At 56.9% G+C, this 25,637-nt stretch overlaps 9 protein-coding genes across 9 annotated transcripts, besides 13 other annotated features; 4 read left to right on the forward strand and 5 right to left on the reverse strand.

Annotated features, from left to right (window-relative positions):
- Nucleotides 1–508: 508 nt before the first annotated feature.
- On the reverse strand, nucleotides 509–3,783 carry EKO05_0002992 (Nuclear cap-binding protein subunit 1; the record flags this gene model as incomplete). Its single annotated transcript, XM_038937955.1, has 4 exons — nucleotides 509–1,550; nucleotides 1,599–2,774; nucleotides 2,827–3,064; nucleotides 3,114–3,783. 4 exons carry the CDS (start codon nucleotides 3,781–3,783, stop codon nucleotides 509–511), a joined length of 3,126 nt encoding a protein of 1,041 aa, XP_038801556.1.
- Nucleotides 3,133–3,161: a tandem repeat.
- Nucleotides 3,784–5,184: 1,401 nt separating the features above from the next.
- EKO05_0002993 (uncharacterized protein) lies at nucleotides 5,185–6,701 on the reverse strand (the record flags this gene model as incomplete). Its single annotated transcript, XM_038938183.1, has 7 exons — nucleotides 5,185–5,324; nucleotides 5,374–5,578; nucleotides 5,632–5,825; nucleotides 5,881–6,229; nucleotides 6,291–6,374; nucleotides 6,431–6,603; nucleotides 6,656–6,701. 7 exons carry the CDS (start codon nucleotides 6,699–6,701, stop codon nucleotides 5,185–5,187), a joined length of 1,191 nt encoding a protein of 396 aa, XP_038801557.1.
- Nucleotides 6,702–6,853: 152 nt separating this feature from the next.
- Nucleotides 6,854–6,883: a tandem repeat.
- A 14-nt stretch (nucleotides 6,884–6,897) lies between these two features.
- Nucleotides 6,898–6,938: a tandem repeat.
- A 4,704-nt stretch (nucleotides 6,939–11,642) lies between these two features.
- Nucleotides 11,643–11,694: a tandem repeat.
- A 91-nt stretch (nucleotides 11,695–11,785) lies between these two features.
- Nucleotides 11,786–14,451, reverse strand: EKO05_0002994 (Non-specific serine/threonine protein kinase; the record flags this gene model as incomplete). Its single annotated transcript, XM_059636068.1, has 7 exons — nucleotides 11,786–12,549; nucleotides 12,597–12,819; nucleotides 12,870–13,007; nucleotides 13,054–13,466; nucleotides 13,525–14,056; nucleotides 14,109–14,178; nucleotides 14,243–14,451. 7 exons carry the CDS (start codon nucleotides 14,449–14,451, stop codon nucleotides 11,786–11,788), a joined length of 2,349 nt encoding a protein of 782 aa, XP_059492051.1.
- Nucleotides 14,389–14,418: a tandem repeat.
- Nucleotides 14,452–14,459: 8 nt separating the features above from the next.
- Nucleotides 14,460–14,499: a tandem repeat.
- Nucleotides 14,500–14,503: 4 nt separating this feature from the next.
- EKO05_0002995 (uncharacterized protein) lies at nucleotides 14,504–14,905 on the forward strand (the record flags this gene model as incomplete). The annotated part of the gene is made up of 1 exon (XM_038945190.1): nucleotides 14,504–14,905. The coding sequence occupies one exon, from the start codon at nucleotides 14,504–14,506 to the stop codon at nucleotides 14,903–14,905; it is 402 nt and encodes a 133-aa protein (XP_038801559.1).
- A 102-nt stretch (nucleotides 14,906–15,007) lies between these two features.
- On the forward strand, nucleotides 15,008–15,589 carry EKO05_0002996 (Trafficking protein particle complex subunit BET5; the record flags this gene model as incomplete). Its single annotated transcript, XM_038937821.1, has 2 exons — nucleotides 15,008–15,044; nucleotides 15,093–15,589. 2 exons carry the CDS (start codon nucleotides 15,008–15,010, stop codon nucleotides 15,587–15,589), a joined length of 534 nt encoding a protein of 177 aa, XP_038801560.1.
- A 545-nt stretch (nucleotides 15,590–16,134) lies between these two features.
- Nucleotides 16,135–16,166: a tandem repeat.
- Nucleotides 16,167–16,168: 2 nt separating this feature from the next.
- Nucleotides 16,169–16,274: a tandem repeat.
- Nucleotides 16,275–16,368: 94 nt separating this feature from the next.
- EKO05_0002997 (Protein ltv1) lies at nucleotides 16,369–17,906 on the reverse strand (the record flags this gene model as incomplete). The annotated part of the gene is made up of 2 exons (XM_038937926.1): nucleotides 16,369–17,836; nucleotides 17,887–17,906. The coding sequence occupies 2 exons, from the start codon at nucleotides 17,904–17,906 to the stop codon at nucleotides 16,369–16,371; spliced, it is 1,488 nt and encodes a 495-aa protein (XP_038801561.1).
- Nucleotides 17,194–17,227: a tandem repeat.
- A 255-nt stretch (nucleotides 17,907–18,161) lies between the features above and the next one.
- EKO05_0002998 (uncharacterized protein) lies at nucleotides 18,162–20,201 on the forward strand (the record flags this gene model as incomplete). The annotated part of the gene is made up of 2 exons (XM_038937903.1): nucleotides 18,162–18,302; nucleotides 18,357–20,201. The coding sequence occupies 2 exons, from the start codon at nucleotides 18,162–18,164 to the stop codon at nucleotides 20,199–20,201; spliced, it is 1,986 nt and encodes a 661-aa protein (XP_038801562.1).
- A 589-nt stretch (nucleotides 20,202–20,790) lies between these two features.
- EKO05_0002999 (ferrioxamine B transporter) lies at nucleotides 20,791–22,942 on the forward strand (the record flags this gene model as incomplete). Its single annotated transcript, XM_059636069.1, has 8 exons — nucleotides 20,791–21,070; nucleotides 21,123–21,157; nucleotides 21,214–21,232; nucleotides 21,285–21,341; nucleotides 21,400–21,464; nucleotides 21,515–21,619; nucleotides 21,667–21,948; nucleotides 22,001–22,942. The coding sequence occupies 8 exons, from the start codon at nucleotides 20,791–20,793 to the stop codon at nucleotides 22,940–22,942; spliced, it is 1,785 nt and encodes a 594-aa protein (XP_059492052.1).
- Nucleotides 22,636–22,677: a tandem repeat.
- A 263-nt stretch (nucleotides 22,943–23,205) lies between the features above and the next one.
- Nucleotides 23,206–23,245: a tandem repeat.
- Nucleotides 23,246–23,269: a tandem repeat.
- Nucleotides 23,270–23,913: 644 nt separating this feature from the next.
- EKO05_0003000 (CSG1/SUR1-like protein) lies at nucleotides 23,914–25,014 on the reverse strand (the record flags this gene model as incomplete). The annotated part of the gene is made up of 3 exons (XM_038938069.1): nucleotides 23,914–24,477; nucleotides 24,527–24,682; nucleotides 24,736–25,014. The coding sequence occupies 3 exons, from the start codon at nucleotides 25,012–25,014 to the stop codon at nucleotides 23,914–23,916; spliced, it is 999 nt and encodes a 332-aa protein (XP_038801564.1).
- A 179-nt stretch (nucleotides 25,015–25,193) lies between these two features.
- Nucleotides 25,194–25,225: a tandem repeat.
- Nucleotides 25,226–25,637: the final 412 nt, after the last annotated feature.

A 25,637-nucleotide genomic window follows, 5' to 3' on the forward strand; every position in this document is an offset into this window, starting at 1 on the left:
CAATGCTGCAGTGCCGTAGGTAGCCCGCGTTGGCTGACAGGGGTTCCCGCAGTGATCTTCCTGTCCCGCGCTAACCCACCGTGCCACCGTGCCACCGTGCAGCAGGACTGGGCTAGGGGAACGCCTCGTGAACGCATGACGCATGGATTCATCAACTCATGAACCGTACCTCTCGGCCGCGTAGGCAATCGTCCCACCTTTGCAAAGCGTTGGCTGCCCTTCACCCATATTCACCACCTGCATGGCTTGCATCGCAGAATACAACGGCGGTAATGTTCACGATTGTGCTTGCAGTACGTTACGCTGTCTAACGGACCCCCTTCCTGCTTGGTCCCTGGAACCGACTGGGGTTCCCCTCTAGACTCCGTAACATGGACGCGATGCAATGCGCCGACTCACAGACGTTTGACCCAAGCACGAGTGCTCCAGCAGGTGCTCCAGCAAGCGCTCCAGCAGGTGCTCCAGCAAGTGCTCCAGCAAGCGCTCCAGCAAGTGCTCCAGCAAGTGCTCAAGCAAGAGACATCTGCGCTTCACCGTTGGTGGCCTCGCCGTCTGCAGCCTCCACGTCCGGCTCCGCAGCCAGCAGCTTGATCCTGGCCTCGACGGCTTCCTCGCCAACAACAGACTCCTCCACCTGCGCCTTGCGGAGGAACGTCTGGTGCCAGCGCTTGCCCCACGCCTGGATGAGCTGTGCCTCCTCTTCGGAGAGCGCACCGCTGGCCTTCTTCTCCATCAACGTGTCGGCAGAGCCCTCTGACACCCCGCGCATCGAATCCTCAATGTACTTGAAGAGCTCGCGCGCGTTGTCACGGTCTTTGGCCAACGTGGCGTCCACCATCTCAATCTGCTCCGTCGGCAGCCCCTTCTGGATGCGTGCAGACGCAATTTGGCGGTTGCGGTTCGTGACCTTGGCCACTGTGTTGGACACCATCTCCAGCACCCAGCTCTCCGTCAGAGCCTCGCCGGCGCCCATGTGGCTGCCAAACACCCACTGAACCACCGTCATCGGGGCAAGGATGGTATAGTTGAGGAGGATGTCGATGATCCTGACGGCCACACCAGGCTGATCCTTCCAGTACTCGACCACACTGGCGACAATCTGGCGGCGCGCGACCTCGTTTTGCGATATCTCCAGCAACCGCTCCTTGCCTCGCTCGATACACGAAAGAACGTGAGACAACGACTTGGCTCCCAGTCGGCAAATGGCCGTGACAAACGCATCAGTCGATGGGACAAGCACTTCGGTGATGCCGTGTTCGATGGCCTGCTCGTGAATCTTGTTGATGGTCGCCTGCACTTCCTCGGCTGGTGCTTTCTTCCTGAGTTGATGCAGCAGAGCCTGTCCCTCTGCTGCGTAGGGAGTTTGCTGGTTGTCGTACTTGAAGTCTGGGCTGTTGTCCTCGTCAAGACGCTCGGGAATCAGCGCGTGCATGGGCTCGGGCAGCGTCGACCTGACACGCTTCGCAAAGGACAGCCGGATCTCCTTGTCGAGCGCAGCAAGAATGAACGCTTTCTTTGGGTGCAGATTCGACAGTTCGAGGTCTTCGAGCCTGTGTGGAAGTTAGCTCCCCCTTTTCAAAGTGCATGTCAGTACCCACCACTCTGTCCATCTCCATCGGAACTCGAAGTTACTGAGGTGATGCGAGAACCAATCCAAGAATCGGTATCCCAACTCGAGGTCCAAGACTGGCAGGCTCTTGTAGATTGTACGGATGGCACGTCCAAGAGAGGGTGCGATGGCAGCAGGTGCGACCTTGCAGCACTGTGTGATCAAAGAGTGATAGTACACAAGCTTGTGTTCCGCAGACGGCAGCTTGAACAGTTGCGAGAAGATGGAGTCAATGATCATATCTTCCGACTTGTACTGGAGCTTATCCTCTGCTTGCTCCTTGAACTTGTCGAGAGGTGTTCCCCGCTTGGCGAACACGTCGATAGTCCAATAGCAATCGACATCGACAAGGAACTTGGCAACCATTTCGCGATTGAAGTCAAGCTGGTTGATCGTATCCACAATTGCGTCACGGATGAGCGAGGAAGCAATGTCGGTTGTTCTTGGGACCGTATTAGCTTCCTGGTCTGCGAACAAAGAAAAGTACGCTTCTGGGAAGACGGGCCGGGGACCAGGGTTTACAGGCGAGGGGATATTGAACATGGGAAAAGCGTGTGTCGTCGGAGCGGCGGGTAGCGTCTCGGCATCTTCTTCTTTGGCGGCCTTGCGCACCGCCTCAGGGTCAAAACGTGGGAGACAAGCAAGTGGGAACCCAGACTCTGACTGGGTGGTAAGCTGTGCTTGTAAGAGGCCAATGACGCTGTGATAGGCCATTGGCTTCGCCCCGTCCTCGCCCACATACGAATGTATGACACTTTCGATAGGTAGCGCGTTGTCAGCCACGATACCAGTGTTCTTCAGCAACTGCTGTGCTTGGTCGTGGAAACGGCTACCACCGGCAACCAAAGCGTATGGGATGGTGAGAAGGATGATCTTGACGAGTTCGATGCCCACAACGTCATTCTCGTTTGCACTCTGGAGATCGACAACTTGGTCAAATAGCTGGCCCAAGAAGGTGAAGATGCCGTCATCTTGGTACAGCGATTGCAAGCACGCAAAGAACCTCAGCAGCAGCTTGAAGTCCTTCCACTCGCCAGCATTGAGCGCTTCCTGTGCGCGATCTCCGACACGTTTCATGGCTTCGGTTGTAATCTCTGGCTTCACATCGTTTCCGTAGAAGGCGACCGCGGCGACAAAGGGGATTTTGAAAGGTTGCTCGATGATACTGCACTTATTAGCGCTGCCGTTCGTGTGCCGCACCCTTGAAGGTCTCTTACAGCTGGACAAATACATCGAAGACGTCGGAGCGCAGGCGCTCGTCGTCAAAGTGCTCGCCGAAGTATGTCGCAATCTCAATGGCTTCATCCTGCGGCAATTTGGTGGAACTGGCGATGTTCAATAGCAGGCGTCGCAGCTTAGGGAAGGGCGGCTCTTCATAGCGGCGACGGGGAGGGTCGTCCCTTCGGCGTCGCTGAGGACCACGGCGATCGTCGCGGTAGGCGTTGCCATCGTCGTCTATGCCTTGTTAGCTGCTGAAACATAGTATGGATGATGATGAGCCTACCGTCACGGCGGCGCTTGTTTCCTCCTCCTCCTCCTCCACCACCTCCTCGATAGCTGTCTGTACCGCGCCTGTCATGTTCGCGCTCTTCTTTTACATCAGAGTCCGCCATTGCTGCAACAGCAGTAGCTTCAGACCTGTTCTTGAGTGTCTCTAGTGAAGCGTCCCTGCGTCGAGAAGGGCTGTAATGGTTGCGTCGTGAACGATGGGCGTCGCCGTCGAAGTGGCTTGCGTACCCGGGCGTATAGTAGTCGGGTTGTCGATAAAGAGAGCTGTATCCACGATGTTGTGAGCGTCGACGTCGATGCGCCTTGATCAGTCGCGGAGCAGGAGCTACGTCGAAGCTTTGGAAGTCGCGACCAATGCGCGCTTGCTCGACACGGTTAGTCGTGTAAGGCTGACGATCTTGGCAAAGGTCAACCTTCCCATCAGCAACTACCTCCATCCGAACATCATCGAATTGCAAGATTCGAAGAGCTGTATCTTCTCTCGAGATGGGTAATGGTGCCTCAAGCTGCTGTCGACGTTCAGCAGACACGAGCTCAAAGTCCATATCAAGGTCGAGCCAGTCGCGGAGAGGGCCTTGATGAATGTTCTCTACCTTTCCGGCCATCGATTCATTTATTGTTGCCGGTGCCGAAGCATGCATCTGAGTAGCGCTTCTGAAGAACATGTTTGGGCGTCTTGGCGGAGCTGGTTCAGTTCTATCGAGCCCTGAGCATACAAACCTGATGGGTCCAGTCGTTTCAAAGCATCGATTAGGAAGTGAGCTTGAGGGTAGTGGAGATCTCGTAGAGTAGGATGCAGGTGTATAGTGTTGGTAATTTGACCGCTTATATACTAGTCAGGTGTCTCAAGAACCTTCAAGGTAATTTCGAGCCCTAGGTAAAGGCAGAGCTGATCGGCGTTGGACTGAGGATGCGGTGGTGAGAGCGTCCGGTAGAGACATCGAAACAGACTGCATCTCACTGGATTCGGAGTGCTATGTGACAGGTACTGCGAGTACTGCGAGCTGGAATGTGCTAGACATAGACAGTATGGCTTCAAGTGCAAGTCTGCAGGCATGTTGTGCGGCATGTTGTGCAGCATGAAGTTCTCGCAGACCTTTGAGGTTTGAAGTCTAATGACGGTCAGAAGCAACCCCACATTGGCCTGAGCAGCATTGAAGACTGTGCCGTGGCGTGCAGAAAGTTCCCGCCAGGAGACACATCTCTTGCTCTTCGCCCACACACGAGGGCACAACAAGCAAAATTCTATCAACGTCATCAAGAAGATAGGAAGAGATCATGAGAGAAACGTAGTCTACTGAGTATCGAAGTGAGGAAAACCATCTTTTGAAGGGCTAGATTGAAAGGGAGGACTTGCGTCGCAACATGCACATGTGCGCAGTGACAGGTGGCTCCACTTACACATAGAACCACCCTCAGTACCCACCAAGTCCAAGAATTCCGCCTAGCGCTGCACACTTCATCAAATAGCCGTCCGTGTAAGCAAAGCGTCGAATATGGGCCGAGCTCACCACCCGTCAAAAGTTTGGGGTAAAGCAATGGGCATCACCAACTCACACGCAGCCGCCACAAACACCCTCTCCAATGAGAAAACTCCTGCATGCAAACGAAAAGACGCAATGCAGCCCATGCCAGGTTGCCGTGAAACCCTCGAAGATCCGAATTCATCCTAAGATGTTCGCCAGCGATTCTTCCATGACTTTTGTGAGCCTTCCCTGTCGTCCATTTTGGCAGCCATCTGCGATCGTTCGTCGTGTCAAAACAGGGAAGAAAGAAATACATTTACGGAGCCAGCCCGTGGGTGTTCGCATAGACGGGGTAGCCAGTGTCTAGAATGGAAAGCAAGGCAAACCGTTCTTTGTAAATGTCGGTATCATTACAGACTCGCTCAGATATTGCAGGTAAAGGTGTACACGTGTGAGCTCCAACACTCGAAAACTGACGCCATGCGAGGCTCCATGTTGCATCTTGCTGGACGGAAGACTTCTGGACTCGTGAGCAGAGATGATCGAGGCCAGGCCGCGTAATCAAAATGGTATCGTTTCGCATAAGAGGTGCAAAGACTCTTAATCCAGTCTCGCCATCATCTGGTCCTTGGTTAACGGCTTGAAGTTGGGCGACTCAAAGTCCAGACCGCGAGAAGCCAACGAGGCACGGATGTGGTGAGGGACAAGCTGCTGGTTGAGGTGGGGCGCAATCGAGAGTTCTGCAAAGTATCAGCATGTTGGCCACGATATGTGCAGGAATGCGCTCACCATGGTGATTGAAGTCGTAGAGGGTGGGCAGATCCCGTACAGCGCCGTTGGGGTGACGAGAGTCAGGCAGACGTGTGTTGGGATCTCTCAGCTCGTCGAAGAAAGGGTGAACCATGGCGTCAATGGCGGACAGTCGCTGTGTTGGTGTGTACTCCAGGAGCTTGGAGATCAAGTCGATAGCGTTGGGGTCGGCCTTGCGGAACACCTAAGGACTGGTGAGTACGGCACGCATTTGGAAAAGCAAAAGCATCCACGAACCTTGTTGAAGGGATGCGGCTTGATCTGGGGGAACTTGTGCTCCATGTAGTTGGGGTTCATCGTGCGGATTTGGTCTCGTGTGGGCGTGCCGAGAACCTTGATGATCTCAACAAGCTGGTCGATACCAGACTCGCCAGGGAACAGAGGTTGCCCAAGCATGAGCTCAGCCATGACACAACCAGTCGACCAGACGTCTGTGAAGCACGTGTTAGTGGGTCCTGGCGTATGCGCAAGGGCCGTGTGACGTACCGATCTTCGTGGTGTAGTTTGTCGCTCCAAAGATCAACTCAGGCGCGCGGTAGTACCTGGAGCAGATGTACGACACGTTGGGCTCATTCTCCACCAGAATCTTCGCGCTACCAAAATCGCACAGCTTCAAGATACCAGAAGCCGGGTCCAAGAGCAAGTTCTGGGGCTTGATGTCTCTGTGACAGATGCCCTGCGAGTGGATGTAGGCGAGAGAGCGGAACAACTGATAGATGTAGAGCTTGACCTCGAGAATGGGCATGACCGTCTTCATTTTGTTGAAGTAGCGCGAGGCGCGGTAAACGGTCTCGGGAACGAACTCGAGTACGAGGTTCAGGTAGACCTCGTCTTTCTGCATAGGTCAAAACGTTAGCTCACTAGCGCACCGGCATTCGTTCCGTGCGGAGACATACCCGCTCGCCGTTGTTGTAGAAGAAAGCCTTGAGCTCGACAATGTTGGGGTGCCTGACAATGCGCATAATCTGCAGCTCACGGTTCTGGTCATGGTCAGCGCCGACGCTATTGCGCACAAAGATGACATGCGCAGGCTTACCTTGAACCGCTTGTCCTGGAGCACGCGCTTGATGGCTGCATCCTCTCCGCTCGGCGAGAGCTTGGTCTGGAAGACGACGCCAAAGGAGCCGTTGCCGACGATCTTGCATTGCGTGTATGCGAGATCCTTGTACTCGCCGGTTTCGCCGTCCTGGACCTTCTCGCGGATGACTTCTGCAGCAGTGTTAGCCGAGTGGCACCTGGGGCGGAGCGTGGTCGAGTTTACCTCCCATTCTCAAGCTGGAGAAGGCCGATGGCCGGTTCTGGCTCATTGTCTGGAGGTGGGCGGCAATGAGGGGTTATACGGCAAGCGTACGCGGATTGCTAGCGAGGACCGGGCGGGCTGTAGCTGAGGCGTGTGTGCAAGGTAGTGCGGGCGTGCAGGGGTAGATCCGTCGTGGGCAAAGGTGGCTGTGGGCGCAGGGTGGAGTGGCAGTGGAGGTAGGGTGGAGTGTGCTCCGTGTGCGTGGTTGAGTGGTTGAGTGGTTGAGCGGTTGAGCGGTTGAGCGTCGGGGTTGGCGAAGCGGCAGGAGCTAGGCGTGGCCTGGTGAAGTGGCGAGCGGGCCACGTGAAGGGAGGGCAAGGCAGCGAAGCAGCAGGGGAGTGTGGGGAGATGAGGTGAAGAGGATGGGAATTGACGTCGAGACTGGGTTGCAAAATGAAGGGAATGCGGGTTGAGTTGAGGGTCGACGTAGATGGAGCGGGGCGGGCTTGGGGCTTGTAGGCACAGACGAGGGCGCTAAAGCTGAGAGGAGCTCGTGACATGAAAGCCGCTCGCGTTAGGGAATGGTCAGCCTCTCAACCACCAGCACGACGGGGCCTGGGCTCAGCAAAAGCGCGTGGCAACGGTGGTGTGAAGGCGCCGGGAACGGAGGGTCTGCATTCGCATTGACGAGCCATGCGGTGCAGAAGGGCAGCCAGCCGAGCGTTTGCTGTCCCTACGGCTCTCGTGCAGATGGCTGTATCGCTGTTTCTTGAAACAGACGTCACCGGGGCGTGGCTTCGCAGGACGTAGCGCGTGCACTGTTTGTCATGCTCTCCTGCCGTGCTGCTTTGACTTGCACCGTTCGTCTAGACGAGCAAATCGTTCGCAGGAGCTGCGCCTGGCTCGGGCTAGCCATGTGTTGCCAGCGTTGCGCGTGCCTGGTTTCAAGCTGCGATCTTCCTCATCTCCAGTCCCGTCGTGCGATGCCCGGCACATGGTGCACTGCACAGGAGGTGATGTGACAGCACGCTCACCGCGCTGCAAAGGCCCCCGCCGCTGCATTACCAACACCGCCCACTGCCTGCACGTGAGCGCTCGCATGCTCCTCCAAACACCCAGCGCTCCTCCCAAAGCACGCCGCCTGCCATCGCCAGCCCGCAATCCACTTGATGGGATCCATAACGCGGTCGCTTGGGCGCGTGGCTGACCGGGACCTGGCGCTCCAATAATACCTGCCACCTCGCCGTGAGGCCCTGCAGCTGGCTCGCTGCGGTTTCGTCACCTAACCTTTTGCGTTGCAGAAAACCCGGCTGCAGGCCAACAGTCGTTGCTAATACAGGAGGGGTTTAATGCTGTTTCCTAAACCATCTGCAACCTACAACACCGTTACAAGACGTTAGCAGCTTCTCTTACCTCTGAAAACTAGTGACGACCACGCCAAAGCCCTCCAGCAGTACGCTTGAGCGGCTGCTGCGGAGACAATGGAGCCGGCTGTTTCTTTCTGCAACGCGAGAGCCAGCCAGCAACTGCTCTAGTGATGATGATCGTGACGCTCACGTCGTCGCTCTGGCAGTGGCACTCGACGCCGAATCACGCGGGGACATACACCGTGGCCTGAGCGCTCCACTCCACGAGCTCAGCAGAGCCAGAGTCACCACGCGTCGGCCTTGTTCGCGAGTCAGCCTCCTGGCCGTCCCTCTTGTGCAGGCTGCAGCAAAGACGGGACACCTCAATAATGCCTGCAGTGGAGCTGTGCAATCTATCGTTGGGGTTCTCAGGCACTTGCATGGCCGGCCACCAGCGACAAATCCAATGCAATGCTGCGGACGCATGAGCGCCGCCGGCCATAGGCATCCTCTGCAACCCTGCCAAACGCACGACCGAGCAATCACAGCACGTCTTTATTTGCACGACAGGCTGTCCATCAACCCTGCCCGCCTCGCGCCTCGTTTCTCGTCTCGTCATAATTTCTGCGGCCACACATCTGAATTTCCCGCATCCACATTGGCAGCAGCTGACCAGCTCCAGTCGTACCCTGGTCCTGGCAAGTGCATGGACCTCCCTGCTGTGCCTGTCGTTGCAGAGCCTCTGCAGCTATCAAGGCTCAACACCCCTCCCGCTCCCCTCTCGACCGGGACCAACTCACTGTTCGCACAGTCGCCCCTGGTGAAGAAGCTATTGTGGGTGCTCGACGGCGCCAATTCCCGGCTGCAGAGCGCCGAACACCCGCGATGAACCGTTGATCGGTACACGTTACACCATAACTTCTCACTTGCTGCGCCTTTAGGACGCATCAAGACAGACGTGCAGCGACCGACATGCACTTGGTCCCATGGGACGCTTCCGAGTTGCACAGCACGTGCCGTTGCACTGGACGAGGCGCTGTGTGCAACGGCTCCATGTACATATCTTGACTGCTTGCAACGAGCATGGCTGCGAGTGAGCCCTGCAGCGCCCTGAAAACGAACGATGCTGAAACATGGAAATTACATGGTACGAAATCAATTGTGGGTAGGCTAGCGAAAGTACCGCCAACTCCCGACTGGGTCGTTCCTACGTCAATGTACAGCAACCACTGCCCCGTCACAAGGTTACTAATCCGTCCAACATCACGTGCACTCCACATTTCTCTGGTACTCGTAGCCAAAGCCAACAGGTGGTGGGTGTTCTGTATCTCAATAATTCACGTCATTACTTTACGCTACATCATCACATCAGAACCAAGCTAGTCTATGACGATCAGCTACCGTTTCGTCGACCACACCTTCACTGCACAAAATGAGGGCAGGTCGATATGGTGGCAGGGCGCACATCTCCAAGCTTGGGAGGCGCTCAACACATCGACTTATGTCTTTTACGGACGAGTTGATCCGTCTGGATCCAGATCTGAATCTCACACTCCACCACTAAAGCCCTCCATCTCAGCCTTGTCCCTTTCTTAGCTCAGCCACGTTACACGCACGAACCGAGTTCAAGTACAGATGCCGTGTCACCGAGATATGCTGTCGGACACGATCGGACAATTCCTCGCCAGTAGCAGCATTTCGCATCACCATGGTCTTCAGCTTTGCTTCACACGCCACACCTTTTCTGTGTGGTTCTCTATATTCAATCACCGACATCGGCCGGATCATTGCTTCCACGCACCGTAGACTGCTGGTGTCATGCTGGCTCCTGCGCAGTACCCGTCCAACGTTGCTTTTGTGTGAGTTCTCTACTGGCTAGATGAGGGCGTACGGATAGCAACGTCGCTCGGAGCGGCGACTATCTTCAGCTGGAACACCGATGTCGAGTACCTCGTTGCACTGACAGCCAATGTTGGATCTCGACTCTGGAAGGCCTGCCATCAGGGAACCTCGGACTTGTTTCCAGAAGAGCCAGGGTGAAGCCACGACCAAAGTCTCGAACGCCTCACTACACGGCAAGAGACAATATATGTCGAGCAACCTGCAACCGCATAACATCCATTATCGATCCTGCACTCCCTCTCAACAGTTTCGCATCCCGTCAGTTTGCGTCAGCTCTCGGATTCTCCGGTGAACGACACAGTCATACAGCAACGGTCTCGTCCTTCCAGCGCCTACCATAGCGATTCTGCACAGCGAGTGCACGACGTTGTGAGGCTCGAGCGGCAAGTCCTCGGCTCCAGTGGACCATGCGTTTCCTATCTAGTGTTGTAGACGTCTGCACGCCTTCACGTTGCTGAAAAGCCGGCCGCAAGCAGTCGATTCTGGAATTTCTAAGAGGCTCAGTTCTACTCTGCAGACCAGGTTCAACTTAACAAGGTATTACAAGCCTTCAGTACTTTCTATCAAAATTGTAGAGCATTTGCAAGGTCGCTGAAGGCCTACAGCAGCACTGCTTGCACAGTAAGTTACTGTCGCTGAGACGTTGTAGCCGACTTTCTCTGCAACGTAAAGGCGCTACACTTCCATGCTCCCTCGAACTAGCGTACGCCATAGACATACACCGTTCTCCAGCAGTGCTGCACAGGACTTTGCCGTCGATCATGCAGGTTGAAGATCTTTCACCGATCAGCCATATCGTCGCACAACCAACGTCCGTCGCAGGTACAGGCGCACTTGCATGGAGAGACCAGCAGTATAGCTCGAGCATCAGATTGAGGAACATGCTTGCAGGACGCGTCTTTCGTGTTGAGCAATCTGCAATCTGCAATCAAGAGAATTCAAACACAAGAGCGGTCATGATAAAAACACAACGTGCCAATCCGTTTACAGCTGATGTATCAATAAGCCTTGCCCGCAACACACACAGCTCGTACTAGCCAGTATCGATGAATCCCGGTGCCGCTCAGAGCGCACCCACCCAAGCTCGCAACCACGTCACGTACATGCCATGCCGACTCTCCCACCTCCAAGACCCAGTCAGTCAGCCCAGCCTTGCACTCACAACCTCGCCCGTGCCATCCACCATAGACGATTGGCTCCCACACTTGCTGAACAGGTACCCAACCCACACATCCTACTCTCCCCTCCCAAACAATCACATCTCGGTGGGATTGTCGCTCCCCCCGAGAACGAATCCTGAAATCTAAAAATCTAAATCACTTATCCACTTCACGTCTCCCTCTCCCACATCTCGGTGTAGACGGTGGGTTGTCGGGTAGACAAGGGTGAAAGGGGCGATGGAGAGATAAGTGGGCGAAGGGCTGGCTGCGTGAGGAAAAGGGGGCCTTGTGAGGCGGGCTTCTTTCTGGGGGATTCTGCATGCACGCGCGATTGATTGCCTTTGATTGGTCTCGGGTTCGCTGCGACGCTAGAGTGGGAGAGGGAGGGGGTTCTGGAGCGTGTCTGCACGACGGTGTAGAATTGCGTGTGTGGAGTTTTATCATCACAGAGCCTTGGCGAGGGGGGGCGGTTGGGGCAGGACTGCGCTGTGTGCACTGGATTGGATGGGCGAGAGAGAGAGGGAGAGGGAGAGAGGGAGGGAAGGGAGGAGAAGGTGGTATGTTCGCTGCAAACTAATCTGGACTCATGTGTAGGGTGCTCTGAGCCAAGCCTGCTCAGCTCATCTCATCTCATCTCATCTCGACTCATGCTAGGCCCGTCCGTCCTTTGGTCGCGCACGCGTACAAATATAAAACGCCGTTGAGCCAAAACGCCAGAATGTGCATATGCATATACATCGCAATCAGGCACCGCCGCCGACCGGCGTGCCGCTCCTGCTGATCCTGGTGGTGACACTCCCCGAGCTGTTGTTCCTCGGCACAGGCGTGGAACTTCTACTCCTCTCCCGCTCCCTTTCGCGATCCTCAATCTTCACCCTCTCTCTCGCCTCTTCTACGAGCCGCTTAGCCTCGCGCACGTTCCGCATTGTCCGCCCGAGCTTGCCCTCCTTGCCCTCCTGCAGCTTCTGCAGCTCGCCTCTCGCCTCAATGTCCTCCTTGGTTTTCTTTACAAAGTCCTTGAACCCTCCTTTCAGGCCGCGACCAAGGTCTTTGCCGTCGTCGAATACACAGTCACTGTCGCGGATGCGCTTAATGTCCTCGACACGCCGAGTAAGGTAGAGGGTCGGGCGGCGGTGCTGGTCTTTGCGCTGGTTGATGATGCGCTGGACTTCCTCTTCGTAGGCTGCTTCGTAGACGTTGATGTCGACGTTGGAGGGGGATTCGGAAACGAAGAACGCATCTGGAGCGGCGGTGTCGTCACCGGTGCCTATGTTGAGGAACAGCGTGTCTTCGAGGGGGTTGTGGGCGTGGCCTTTGCCGATGGGTGTAGAGGGTCCTGAAGCTAGTGTATTGGGTGTGGGGATGGATGGTGTTACAGAAGATCGCTGGGACATGTTGTCGTGTATTATATTGGCGTCGGTAGGGCTTAGTGAGCTGGGAGCATTTGCCCTGGTGATGGTCGAGCGTTTTGGTGCTGGTTGTGTAGCGAATGCTTCTTCGCGGAAGCCTGCTGTTGCGTTAGTCATGCCATGAGATGCGTCTTGGAACACGTACGCGGGTGGCTGTCAATGTTGATATCCCGATGTATTCCTTCCGAAGTGAGTGCTCCTTCCAGAGGCTGTCTGTTGTCTGTGTCTTGCGACTTGGATTTCCGTAACGCAGAAGGTCTCATGGACAACGGAGGCTGCACGATTCTCGAGGCACTACCCAGTATCCCCTCCAGTCGCTCCGGTCTCCGTCTGAACAACAGTTGCTTGAAACGCTTCACTGCCTGCACCTGGTCGTTGTCAGCATCCTCCCGTCGTCACAGGCAGTCGAGCCAGTTACCACTGTTACGAGATGGCCCATGTTCCCCGTAATGGCAGCATTGACTTCTTCGTCAGTGGGAGGCTCTATTATGATGGCGACGTTCTCGGACTTGGGCAGTAGAGGATCGGCACCTTGTCGTGTGACCCAAGGGTGTTGCTAGCAAGGTCAGCGAGATCCACCGCACGTCAGTTTGGTGACGTACGCGGAGCTGGTCCATGTTGATCCGCTTCTTCGGATCCTTTTCCAGCAGTCTGAGGAGGAGGTCTTTCAGCTGGTCGTTGCACGGACTGTCGAATTCCACCTTGTCCGTTCGTATCGCTTGGTACAGCTCAATCATGCCGTGCTTCTCGAACGGGATCCGGCCAAACAGGAGGCAGTATAATGTGCAGCCCATAGACCAGATGTCGGCGGCCCGCCCGGAGACGTGACCGTGCTTGGCAACACACAGCTCTGGCGGCATGAAGGCAGGGGAGCCCGCCGACTTTGCCGTCTTCATCTCGCCGTCTTTGTCGAACATTTCTGACACGCCAAAGTCGACAATCTTAAGGACGTCGTCTTCTGTGACGAGGCAGTTGTCTGGCTTGATGTCGCGGTGGATGATGCCCTGGGCGTGGACTGCGGTCTGCGTTAGGCACAGGTCTCGGGGAGCTGAGTTGGGTAGGCGGGGACGTACGGTACTCGAGGCCTAGGATCATGTCCCGCAGCCAGCAGCGGCACTGCTCTTCGCTGTAGGGGTCTGCGCGCTCTTCCAGGCCGACCTGCATGACCACGCCCTTCTTGCACATCTCCATGACCATGTACAGCGAGTCTTCCTCCGGGTCGTCGAGCACTTCGATGAGAGAGACGAGGTTGGGGTGGTTGAGCTTCTTCATGATGGCAATCTCCTCCTTGATGAGCTCGAAGGCGTTGTTCTCGCCCTCGGTGGACGAGTGACGGTGCAGGGGGGAATTGAAGCCTATGCCGGCGGGCAGGGCGCGTCTGCGATTGCTGGGACGACGGAGGAGGTTGGACTGGGCGCGCTTGCGCAGGCGCGACTTTGAGAATTCCTTGACCGCATACTCCTGGCCGTACTGGTCGACGGCGAGGTGGACGGCGCCAAAGGAGCCGCGGCCAATCTCCTGCTTGATCAGGTACTGGTTGATGCGGTGCTGGGCGGTGCCGTCATCCTCGCTGTTGCTGTACTCGGAGCGGGCATTGAGGGTTTCCTGGCATGGTTAACGCGGCGAACAGCAGGGCAGGGCTGGGGCGAGCCGGTACTTTTACGCGTCTCGTGCTCGAGGCGGCGCGGCGGTGGTGTCGGAGGGGGCTCTGGTAGGCGGGCGTTGACCTGGCCATCTGTCAGCACCTCGGCGGGGCAGCACTGACGTAGCCGCTAGAGGCGGGCGGCGCACATGTACTTGACGGGCGCAGGGCGAGCGAGGTTGGCCGTGGCAGGGAGGTCGAGCGTGGGGGGCGAGGAGTAGAAGCCAGGATGCGCGTGCGCGGGGTGCGTGTCTGGGGCGGGCGTGGACGCGGACGGTGTCGAGGGGGTGGGTGCGGATGTGGATGTGGATGTGGATGTAGATGTCTGCTCTGCGGGGTGCTCAGGCGGATGCGACATGGGTGCTGGCAGGTCGCAGGTCGCAGGTCGCAGGTCGCAGGTCGCAGGCGTGATGGCGGCAGAGGCAACGGGCGCGGGAGCAGACGAGGAATACGCAAGGAATACGCGAGGAATACGAAAGGAATACGATAGGAATGCTATGGGGAGAGCTAGAGAGCTGGGTGCTGGGATGCTAGCTCGAGGCGTGCAGCGTGCTATCATCGACGAGCAGCAGCAGGAGCAGGGGGGGGGGAAGCACTGGGCGCTGAGGTGCGCCGGCCAGCACGACTACACGCTGTGCACGCCGACGACGAGGGGGAACACCACCGCACCGCTGCAACGGCCACTCGCCTCCTGCCTCCTGATTCGCTGGCGTCTGTGTGGGAGCCTCCACGCCCGCCATGGCGCCGTGAATGCCAGGGACGCGCATGGCACCGTCCAGCAACACCGCGCGCCTGCAGAGCTGCATCCCTGAGCTCCCCGAGCTCTCCGAGCTACCCCTCCACCGCCGCACGTGCTTGCCCCTTCACTCCACCTCTCGCGCCCGCAGTCCGCGCACAGCGGCCAAGCCACCACCATGGTCCTCTATAGCTTCTACATCTTCGACCGCCACAGTGAGACGCCCCGTGACATGGATCCATGGCAACACTGACGCCACGCAGCCGAGTGCATATACAGCCGCCGCTGGGCCCCGCGCCCATCATCCTCCTCCGGCACAACCACCGCCTCCAGGACCACACGGCCCACGTCCGGCGCATCGCTGACCTCCACCACCCCCAACGACGGCCCCGGCGCCCCCGCCACCCACCGCGGCCTCTCGCACGCCGACGACGAAAAGCTCATCTTCGGCCTCGTCTTCTCCCTGCGCAACATGGTCACCAAGCTCGGCGGCTCCGACGACACCTTCCTCTCCTACCGCACCGGCGAGTACAAGCTGCACTACTACGAGACGCCCACGCGCATGAAGTTCGTCATGCTCACCGACACCAAAGTCCCCAACCTGCGCCAGTACCTGTACCAGATCTGGGCGAATCTGTACGTCGAGTATGTCGTGAAGAATCCCCTCGCGCCGACCGAGCACCCCGGCGGCATTGGCGTTTCGAATGAGCTGTTTGAGAGGGGGCTGGAGGCGTTCCTGGGCGCGGTGCTGCCGGTTTGAAACTCGAGGTGTTGACCCTCTTCCAATCAAGCAGGACAGTCCAGATAGAGAGTGTGCTGAACTGCGTGCAGCGCCCTCTGCTGATAGAGCCTGTTGCCATGGACAACTGCGCGCCTTGTGCGCGCCGAGATACCAGATAGAGGTCAGGCCAACCAGCGAGCCTGAGTAGACGTGGGTGGGAAGGACAAGCCTGGGAAAGCTTGCCTAGCTGGACGTTTATACAGAAACATCCACCGCTAACAGATTCAATCATTCCAGTCTTGAAAGTCAGTGAGATGACATCCACTAATAATCGAATCATTCAAGTCTTGATAGTCAGTGAGATGACATCCACCACTAATAATCGAATCATTCAAATCCTGATAGTGAGTGAGATGACATCCACCACTAACAATCCAATCATTCAAGTCCTGATAGTCAGTGAGATGTGCGTCATTTATTCATTCATTCATAGGTCTACGCACCCTCGACCCGGGTATAGCTGGTCCCACCCATCGTGTCCCTTTTCATCCGCCTTTTCATCCCCCCAAACGCCGTGAAATGCAACACACACACACACACACACACACACACACACGTTCTCTCTCTCTCTCTCTCTCTCTCTCTCTCTCTCTCTCTCTCTCTCTCTCTCTCTCTCTCTCTCTCTCTCTCTCTCTCTCTCTCTCTCTCTCTCTCTCTCTCTCTCACCCTCAAAGAAATTGACCTCAAAGAAACTGCCCTCAAAGAAACTGCCCTCAAAGAAACTGCCCTCAAAGAAACTGCCCTCAAAGAAACTGCCCTCAAAGAAACTGCGCCTTCTGCGCGCCATACCGCTGCTGCGTCCTATCGCTCATCCGCGCCTTGCCCAGCCCCTGCCTCACCTCATCCAGCTGCTCCATGCCCGTAGCGACCTTGCCCTTCCTGACATGGCGCCCGGACTTGCCGACCGTCATGTGGTTGCCGAGGAAGTCGTCCATGATGCTGTCAAAGTCGGAGCGCAGGGGCGGAGCCTCGCTGCCAGACCACTGGCTGACGCCCGTCATGCCGGACATCTTGGAGAGGCCGGACATCTTGGACATGCCGGACACCATGGACGCGTCGTCGGGGAAGTCGAAGCCGTCGTCTGCATACTCTTCTTCCATCTTCTCGAACCGCTCGTCTAGCAGCGAGAGGGCGTCTGTGCGGTGGAGTGCCGACGAGGACATGGAGTAGCCCGACGTGCTGGTCAAGGCGCCCTTGCGCTTCTTGCGTCGCCCGCCGGCTGTCAGTGCTGATGCGCCTGTCATGATGGAGGACTGCATGTCCGAGGGTGCCACGGGCTTGGGTGCTTTGCTGGCCTTGACGTCGTTTTTGAACTTGCTGAACTCCGCCATGTACGCCATGTCGCCTGCGTCTGCGAGCGGCGGCGCTTCATCTGGCGCAGGGAGCTCGCCTGGCTGGAGTGGTTCGGCGGGCTTGGGTTGTTGGGACGGGGAAGAGGCCTTGACGGTGTCGTCCGACTCCCAGCCTTCGTCGTCTTCGTCGAGGAAGCGGTCCAGTGTGTCCCGTTCTGCGTCAAAGGCGCCAGCGGCTTGGAACTCGCGCTGGTTGAGCTCGAATCCGTCTTCCTGTAACGAGTCGAAGATGTCTTCGTCGTCGTCTACATAGGCGTCATCGTCGAGAGCTTCAAGCACTTCCCGAAGGCGTGGGTCCATGTCTGGCTGGAAGCCGGCGAGCGCATCGGGGATGTTCTGCTGGTCTTGGTATGTGGTTTTGCGGACGAACTCAGAGGGCGCCATGTCCTCGCCGAATACATCGCTGACGCTGCTGACGCTGCTGTTCATGCTGTAGCCGGCGTCGCTTTGCCGGTCGTCCAGTGAGGCGTTCTTCAGGGCATCCGCTAGGTCGAACTTCTCCTTGCCCTTCTTCTTCTCTTCCTTTGCTTCGACAAAGTAGGCATCTCCTCCTCCAGCGTTCAGGTCGCGCATGTGCTGCATGTAGTCGTACTTGCTGTCGTCGTAGAAGATGCCGTAGTTGGCGGCTTCACCCTCGTTGTCTCGCACCCTGTCCCCGTACTCGCTCTCTAGATCGCCTCTTGACTTGACTTTGCTCCGTCCGGTTGCCGAAGAATACTGCGACGCGCGTGAGCTGCCCGCAGGCTCGTCGCCTTCGCGCAGGTTGGCTGCGCTGGTCTCGGCGAAGACCATCTGGGGAGCGTCTTCATCGTGGATTCGCGGGTCATTCTGGGCGCGGTGGACGAGGCGGTAGTTGATCGCAGTCTTCTTGTCGCTGGCCGCGGGTTAGCGGGGTACTCTGCCACGAATCCGCAGTCGACACACATGAACTTGCGGCGAGGCATTTTGCGCTGATTTCGACTGTTCCAGGCGAGGCAAAGGTAGGGGCAGTGGCGACTACGAAGTTGGGGGAACGCGCTTACAAACGCTCTCGGTGGGCTTGGGCTGCCCGTCCGTTTTTCAAAAATAATTTAAGTGGGACTGTGAATGACATAGATTGGGGCGCGGGGCAAAATTCGACAACGGACTTCCCCTCTCCCAGGGCACACAACAGCCACCAACACCCAATACCACAGAGATACCCACGCACAATCGCAGAGATGGTGCTCGCAAAGTCCAAGAAGGCCGTCGGCCTGGGCAACAGTCTGATGAACGACAGATTCGGCAAGGGCAAGGGTGCGGACATGCGCCGCGGCAACTTCCAGGGCGGTATTGAACGAACAGGCCAAAACGGCGAGAGGGTGAGTACTGGCAGGGCGACCGCACTGATATGACCATGTGCTGATACTGTCTAGTACATCACCAACGAGAAGAAGGAGGCTTCGTGGGTGAAGATGCGCTCGGTTACCGAGCAGGGTGACCTCGACGAATTTCTGTCGACTGCAGAGCTTGCCGGCACCGACTTCACCGCGGAGAAGATGAACAACGTCAAGATCATCCACAAGGACCAGAAGAACCCGTACCTGTTGTCTGCGACCGAGGAGCGCAACCTCGTCAAGAGGCAGAAGGAGAACAAGGACAAGCTGACGGTTCCGAGGCGACCGAAGTGGGACTCCAAGACCACACCCCAGCAACTGGACACACGCGAGAAGGAAGCCATGCTGCAGTGGAGGCGAGGTCTTGCCGAGATCACAGAGAACAACGACCTGCTGACCACACCGTTCGAGCGTAACCTCGAGGTCTGGAGGCAGCTGTGGCGAGTCATTGAGAGGTCAGACTTGGTCGTCCAAATCGTGGATGCGCGAAACCCGCTTCTGTTCAGATCCGAGGACCTGGAGGTCTACGTCAAGGAGGTCGACCCCAAGAAGAACAATTTGTTGCTGGTCAACAAGGCAGATATGATGACACTCGAGCAGCGATCGGCTTGGGCTGACTACTTCGAGGAGAACGGTGTCAACTACAAGTTCTTCTCGGCTGAGTTGGCCAAGGAGATGAACGAGGCAAGAGAGCTGGCCGAAGAGGGTGCCGAATCCGAGGAGTACTCGGAGGAGGACGAGGAGGACGAGGAAGATGCCAATTCCGAGGACGATGATCTTGCAAAGGAAGCGAAGAAGATCGACCTGCAAGACAAGAAAGAGGAGCAGGAGAAGTGGGTTGAAGAGGAGACAATCGACACTCCCGGCGACGGCATACAGCTGGCAGACGGCGACGAGCGAACCCGGATATTGACCACCGACGAGTTGGAGGCTTTGTTCCTCCAACATGCGCCCGAAATTGATACCGGACCAGACGGCCAGCCTCGCAAGACCTCGATTGGTCTGGTTGGTTATCCCAACGTCGGTAAATCGTCCACCATCAACGCTCTCATCGGCGCAAAGAAGGTGTCAGTATCAGCCACGCCAGGAAAGACAAAGCACTTCCAAACTATCCACCTCAGTGAGAAGGTTGTTCTTTGCGATTGCCCTGGTCTTGTGTTCCCCAGTTTCGCAACCACCAAGGCTGAGCTCGTCTGCGCTGGTGTGCTCCCCATCGACCAACTGCGAGAGTACACTGGACCTGGAGGTCTTGTCGCCCAACGCATTCCTCAACCCTTCCTCGAGGCCATCTACGGTATGAAGATGCAAATCCGCCCCGTTGAAGAAGGCGGCACTGGTGTTCCTACGTCAGACGAGGTGCTGCGCGCCTACGCCATCGCGCGTGGATTCCAAACACAAGGTCTTGGTCAGCCAGATGAATCGCGAGCAGCGCGTTACATCCTGAAGGACTACGTCAAGGGCAAGCTGCTCTTCTGCCATCCCCCTCCCATGGACCCGCCTATCGATCCCAAGTACTTCAACCGCGAGCTCTACGATGCTGCACATTTGCCTGAGAAGCGCCGCGCACGTCTTGCGCGCATGACTGAAGCTGCCGAGGATGACTCTCTCATGGAGTCTGACGAGTTCGGTCTAGCTCCCAAAACGGGAGAGAAGTCTAAGCACATGGACAAGAGGTTCTTCGGTCCTGGACAGGGCATGGCGCACGTCAACAAACCCTTCAACTACAAGTACAGCGAGCAGGGCAAGGAGCTGAGCGGCAGGAAACTCAAGCAGATGACTGCTCTCAACATGGATGCCGATCCGGCGGACTTGAAGTTGAACAGCAAGAAGCACTTCAAGGCGAACAAGAGGAGGGCGAAGAAGGTGCGATCGGAGTACGAGTAGGCTGATTGTTTCACTGTTCTTTTCTTGTTGTTTCGAGAAGGTGGTTGCGTCAAGTGACATCTTCGCTCTATCCACGAATGCATGGTCGGTGTTTCGGATTGCTTCATAGGTCAGTCGTTCTGACTACATCCAAAATCAAGATATACCTTCATCCACGTTGGCTTACCCTCTTATGCACACTTCCCTTTCTTTCACAAGTCTTGCATTCATCTGCACCGTTTCCCCAGCAGCCGGCAGCTCCGGCAACAGAACACTCAGGACAAGCATTTGCTAAGACGGAGAACATCCCAAAAGTAGCAAACCGTCGCGAAACGTTGAGATTTTGCATCTAATCTTATCAATCAGCAAGGCAGTTTGACCACTCCTATGGTACGCACCCCAGAGACCCCACTTTGGGGGATTGCCATCCAGTAATAGTATGGACCACCTCGTGTTCTGACAGCCTGGCCAGGGACAACTAGTAAGAGCAGCTACAGATCAAGAGACCACTCGGCTCTCACCTCTAATATACGACTACACGGCTTGCTTCATTGTCTTGCACTGCGCGCAATCTCACCGCGTCTCACCTTTTGCATAGCCTTCCAGCAAGATGGCGACCTCCCCAGACGATGACCACGTCAAAGAAGTGAATGTTGACAGCAAGAGCATCACCCCAATCGACAAGCCTGCACCGTTGATGGGCACCAAGTCGCCCGGTGTGGCTCGAATTGAAGCTCTCAACGCTCATACCTCGCGCGTCAACCGCTTCTTCATCTTCTTTGGTCTTTTCATCGTGGCTTACGCTTACGGTCTCGATGGCACCTTCCGAGGCACTTACCAACCGTATGCAACAGCAGGGTTTCAGACACACTCTACGCTGGCGACGATCAGTCAGTTCCCTATAAAAAGTGATTGTTGTCCTCTGATCAGTGTTACAATTAGACGTGCTACGAAGTGTCGTCGCTGCAGCAGCCCAGGTACGTTTATGAACCATGCCAAGGAGCAATGCGTGGGTAGCTAACTTGTGTTCCAGCCAACAGCCGCGAAGATGGGTATATTCATCTGCTCACGAAATGATGGAGGACTACACTGACCGGATCCCAGCCGACGTCTTTGGCCGAGTCGAAGTTGTCTTGGTGTCGATCTTCTTCTACGTCCTCGGTAGGCCACTCAGCATCGGACTCTGTGCGGCGTCGGTCGGTGAACCTAACTGGCCTAGGCACAATCATTGAAGCTGTGAGTAGCGATGTCGAGTCGTTCTCAGCAGGAGCCGTATTCTACCAGGTCTGTACGCACTGCACCACAACATCAGACGGCACACTGACAGTACGCAGATTGGCTACACGACCATGATCGTGCTCGTTGAGATCATCATTGCAGACATCACGTCTTTGCGATCTCGCCTGTTCTTTTCCTACGTCCCCGCCATACCGTTTCTTGTATGGTTTCCTCCTCTTCACGGGTATTCGCGACTGACGTGCGGCAGATCAATACCTGGGTGGCCGGCGACATCAGCCAAGCGGTCTTGACTGCCACAAGCTGGCGGTGGGGCGTAGGTATGTGGGCTATCATCTACACTGCATGCACGATCCCACTTGTAGGCTCCCTGATGTGGTCATCGTACAAAGCGAGGAAGGCCGGAGCACTCGACAACTACAAGACCCCGTACCAACTGCATGGTAGCAAGCGTTTGGCATCGGCACTCTTCTGGCAGCTTGACGTACCAGGTATTGTCCTTCTCATTGCAGTGTTTGGCTGCATCCTCACTGTTCGTGCCCCGTCCCCAGACCATTGCAGCAGATCTTGACTGACGAATCCAGCCTTTTACCATCGCAGGTGGTACCTCCTCCCAATGGGCGACCTCCAAGGTCATCGCTCCGTTGGTAATCGGCCTTCTCTGCATCCCTGCCTTCATCGTCTGGGAACGCCGCGCTCCGCATCCCATGCTGCCGTTCCACCTGCTCAAAGATCGTGCTGTCTGGGGCGCTCTTGGCATCGCATGTACGCTGAACTTTGCCTGGACCATGCAAGGCGATTTCCTATACACGGTGCTCGTAGTGTCTTTCAACGAGAGCATCAAGAGCGCGACGCGCATCTCCTCGCTGTACAGCTTCAGCTCCGTCATCACCGGCCTCTTGCTTGGGCTAATCGTGTTCCGCGTACGGCGCCTCAAGCCCTTCATCGTACTCGGCACGTGCCTGTTCACAGTAGCCTTTGGCCTGCTGATACGCTACCGCGGCGGGACAGGCGCAGCGAGCCACTCGGGCATCGTGGGCGCACAGATCTGTCTCGGCATCGCGGGCGGCATGTTCCCCTACCCGGCGCAGGCCAGCATGCAGGCGGCGACCAAGCACGAGCACGTTGCCATCGTCACGGGCATCTACCTCGCGACATACAACGTCGGATCTGCGCTGGGCAACACCGTCTCCGGCGCTATGTGGCAGCACATGGTCCCCGCAGAGCTGCTGCGGCAGACGGGCAGCGCGCACCTCGCGGCCGAAGTGTACGCCGACCCTTTCCCGTTCGCGAGTAGCCACCCACCTGGCATGCCGGAGAGAGCCGCAGTCATCCTGGCATACCGACACGTCCAGCGCCTTCTCTGCATCGCCGGCCTCTGCCTCTCCGTGCTGCTGATAGGCTTCTCCCTCGCCATCCGCAACCCGGAGCTAAGCGACGCGCAGAGCCTCGAGCACGCCGAGGAGCGCGGCGCTGCGACAGAGAAGCGAGAGAAGAAGGGCCTGTGGGCGTGGCTGAACGAGTAAACACGCACCATAAGCCGGCGCGCGAGACGTCCAGTGCCGAAGTGGTGGTGGTGGTACTACAGGAACCGTGCGTGTATCGCGTGCGGACGGTTGGTTATCAGGAGTTCAGGCGGCTCCTGTTGGTTTATAAAGCAATACCTACATGATAATCGTCCGAATTGCTCACTAGGCTGCCGACCTGCTTCGATCGCCCCAAGCCAAACACACGTCAGTGAAGCAAAACACAAACCGTAGCTCGACGCAACCAGGGGAGTCAGCCTCAAACACACACACACACACACACACACACACACACACACACACTCTCTCTCTCTCTCTCTGTCTCTCGGCGTGCGGACATGCATTCGGAACGGCTCGGAACGAGGAAGGCGTTGCTTTCGGACAGGTGTGGTGTGGGTTTCAGCTAGCGACGAAGAGAGTGTATGGTGTGAATATCTAGGCGCCAGGACAGAATGAGCAAGCATGCGAGTGCAACGAAAGAATCAAGATGAAATAAAACACGACATCTCATCGTGACGTGCATGCATGCATGGTTCCCAGGTTTGGTCTTGGTCGTCTAGACTTTGTATTGTATCTAGTGTGCGGCATTTAAAACGCCTCGTCTTCCCCGGAGCGTCCTAAGCATTGCGATGCGGCACCGTGTGTCTCTCTTTGTATGTCTATGCCTGGTTGCAGTGACGCCGTCCTGTCTCTCTCTCCCTAGTCTTTCTTTTCGAATGGAAAGGATACGCCGTTGAAGCGTGTCCGTGGCTCGTTGTTGCGTCCCGCGGAGACGCGCAAATGGGATTAAATGGCGTAGAAAAATAGTGACATGCGTGTATGTGCGAAGTCGGAGGATGGAAACAGAAATGGGGTGTTGGTGAAGTGAAGAATGCAATATAGTCGTGAGGATATGCGCCGGAATATGCAGGATGGTAGTACAGAACGCGCTCGTCAAACATCAGTGCGGTCGAGGGATAGTCAAGCGTGGACTAGACCTCGTGTCGGTCGTTCAGCTCGACGTCCTTTTGGCTAATGCGGCGGTAGAAGGGCAGTCGAGTGTATGCGGATCGGAGCCTGGGCGAGCCGGGTTGCTTGTAGCCCTTGTTCAGGAAGAAGATCTTGTACAGCAAGCCGAGAATGGTGAAGCCAAGGGTGAAGCCGACAAGGGTGACGAATATCCAGTGCTTGCCCAGCCAGAAGATGACCTTTACGTCCGTCCTGTGCCAACTGTTGCCGAGGTGATGGGTGAAGAAGCTCCAGGCGTGGTTGTTGTACTCTTCAGGGAAGAGGATGCGCAGGCGGTCGTCGCCTTGGGGGTTCTGGTTCATGTAGTGGCGCCAGACCAGACTGAGATAGAGAGGACCGGTGGATGCCATGACGGTGATGTAGGGGAGGGGCCAGCGGCGGTTGTAGTAGGTCAGAGAGTCAATGGCCTTGAGGAAGAATGGGTGGTGGGGCACTGCGCCCATGACGTCGTTGGAGATACCGGTGGGGATTGTGCGGCGAACCCAGGCTGGGTAAGCAAGGAGAGGATCGAGACTGCGATTGCAACCCTGGGCGTGGTTAGTGGGGTAGGAGAGGTGGCTTGCGAGCGGTACGTACATCGTCCAAGTCGATGTAGATGCCACCGAAGTGGTGCAGGACAAAGTATCGAATCGTGTCGGCACGCTGGATGGGATAGGGATAGCCGTCAAACGTCTCGAGGAACCATGGATACTCGTTGGCAATGAACTCGCGGGCCTTCTTGTCGGTCCAGAGCTAGTGCTGTCAGCAACTTGTCCGAGCAGTGGGTGGGCGTGTTGCGGCAGTACCTTGTACTCGTAGTCCGGGTGCAGGTCCATACAGCTCTGCTGGGGCCCCTTCCAGTGCGCAGGGATGCTGTCGTTGATGTACGTCTGGTGGATGATCTTGGGGACTAACTGCGGACGGTCACTGCCTGCACTCGAGTTGGGAGCGGGCAGTTCGCCGCGCAGGATGGCATCGTCGAGGCCCGTGGCCACCAGCAGGCCGAGAAGTGTCCAGACGCTGTGCAGTGCGAAGCCGAGGACGACAACGGTGACGAGCAAGAATATGGTGACGCCTCTGCGCATGGTGGCGGTTGGTGCTCGTCTGCGACCTCCTTTTTCTTCGTGCTTCTTAGCGTATTTGCGGGGGCGGGCGGTGGAATGTTGGGGCAGAGAGCGGTGGAGGGGTCAAGCACTCGTGCAGCGCAGGAGACGAGTCGGGGCGGGGTGTCGTGTCTCGAGGGGCGAGGCAGCGGCGAGGAGGCGTGCAGTGCAGGTGAGGTGCAGGTGCAGGTGCGCAAGAGCGAGACCACAGAGCGACAGAGACCAAGCCTGGTGCTGGTGGCTGTGCTGCAGCTAGCTACGGCGCCCGTAATCTCGCTTGCATCTCCAACACCCCCACACCCTGCCGCGTTGCGCACCGCTGGGCAGCCAATCGCATCTCGCCTAGCGAGCTGTCACAAGCTCAGACGCGGGGGCGCCTCTGCACTTTTCTCTGCGACACGCGCCCAGGCCAGTGTCTCGGCGCGAGCATAGCAGGAGATACGCTGCAATACGAGGGTACGCCGTTGTGTCGTGTATACACCCTATGCAGCAGACAGCATAGCATCACAGTGCCATTGGATGTTGACACCGTGCCCACCGCTGCCCACCGCAGCCCACCGCAGCCCACCTCACCTTCGCAGTGTGGCCTGAATCCGGAGCCCGTT

This window comes from Ascochyta rabiei, chromosome 4 (genome assembly GCF_004011695.2).
Source record: "Ascochyta rabiei chromosome 4, complete sequence".
Lineage (NCBI taxonomy): Eukaryota > Fungi > Ascomycota > Dothideomycetes > Pleosporales > Didymellaceae > Ascochyta > Ascochyta rabiei.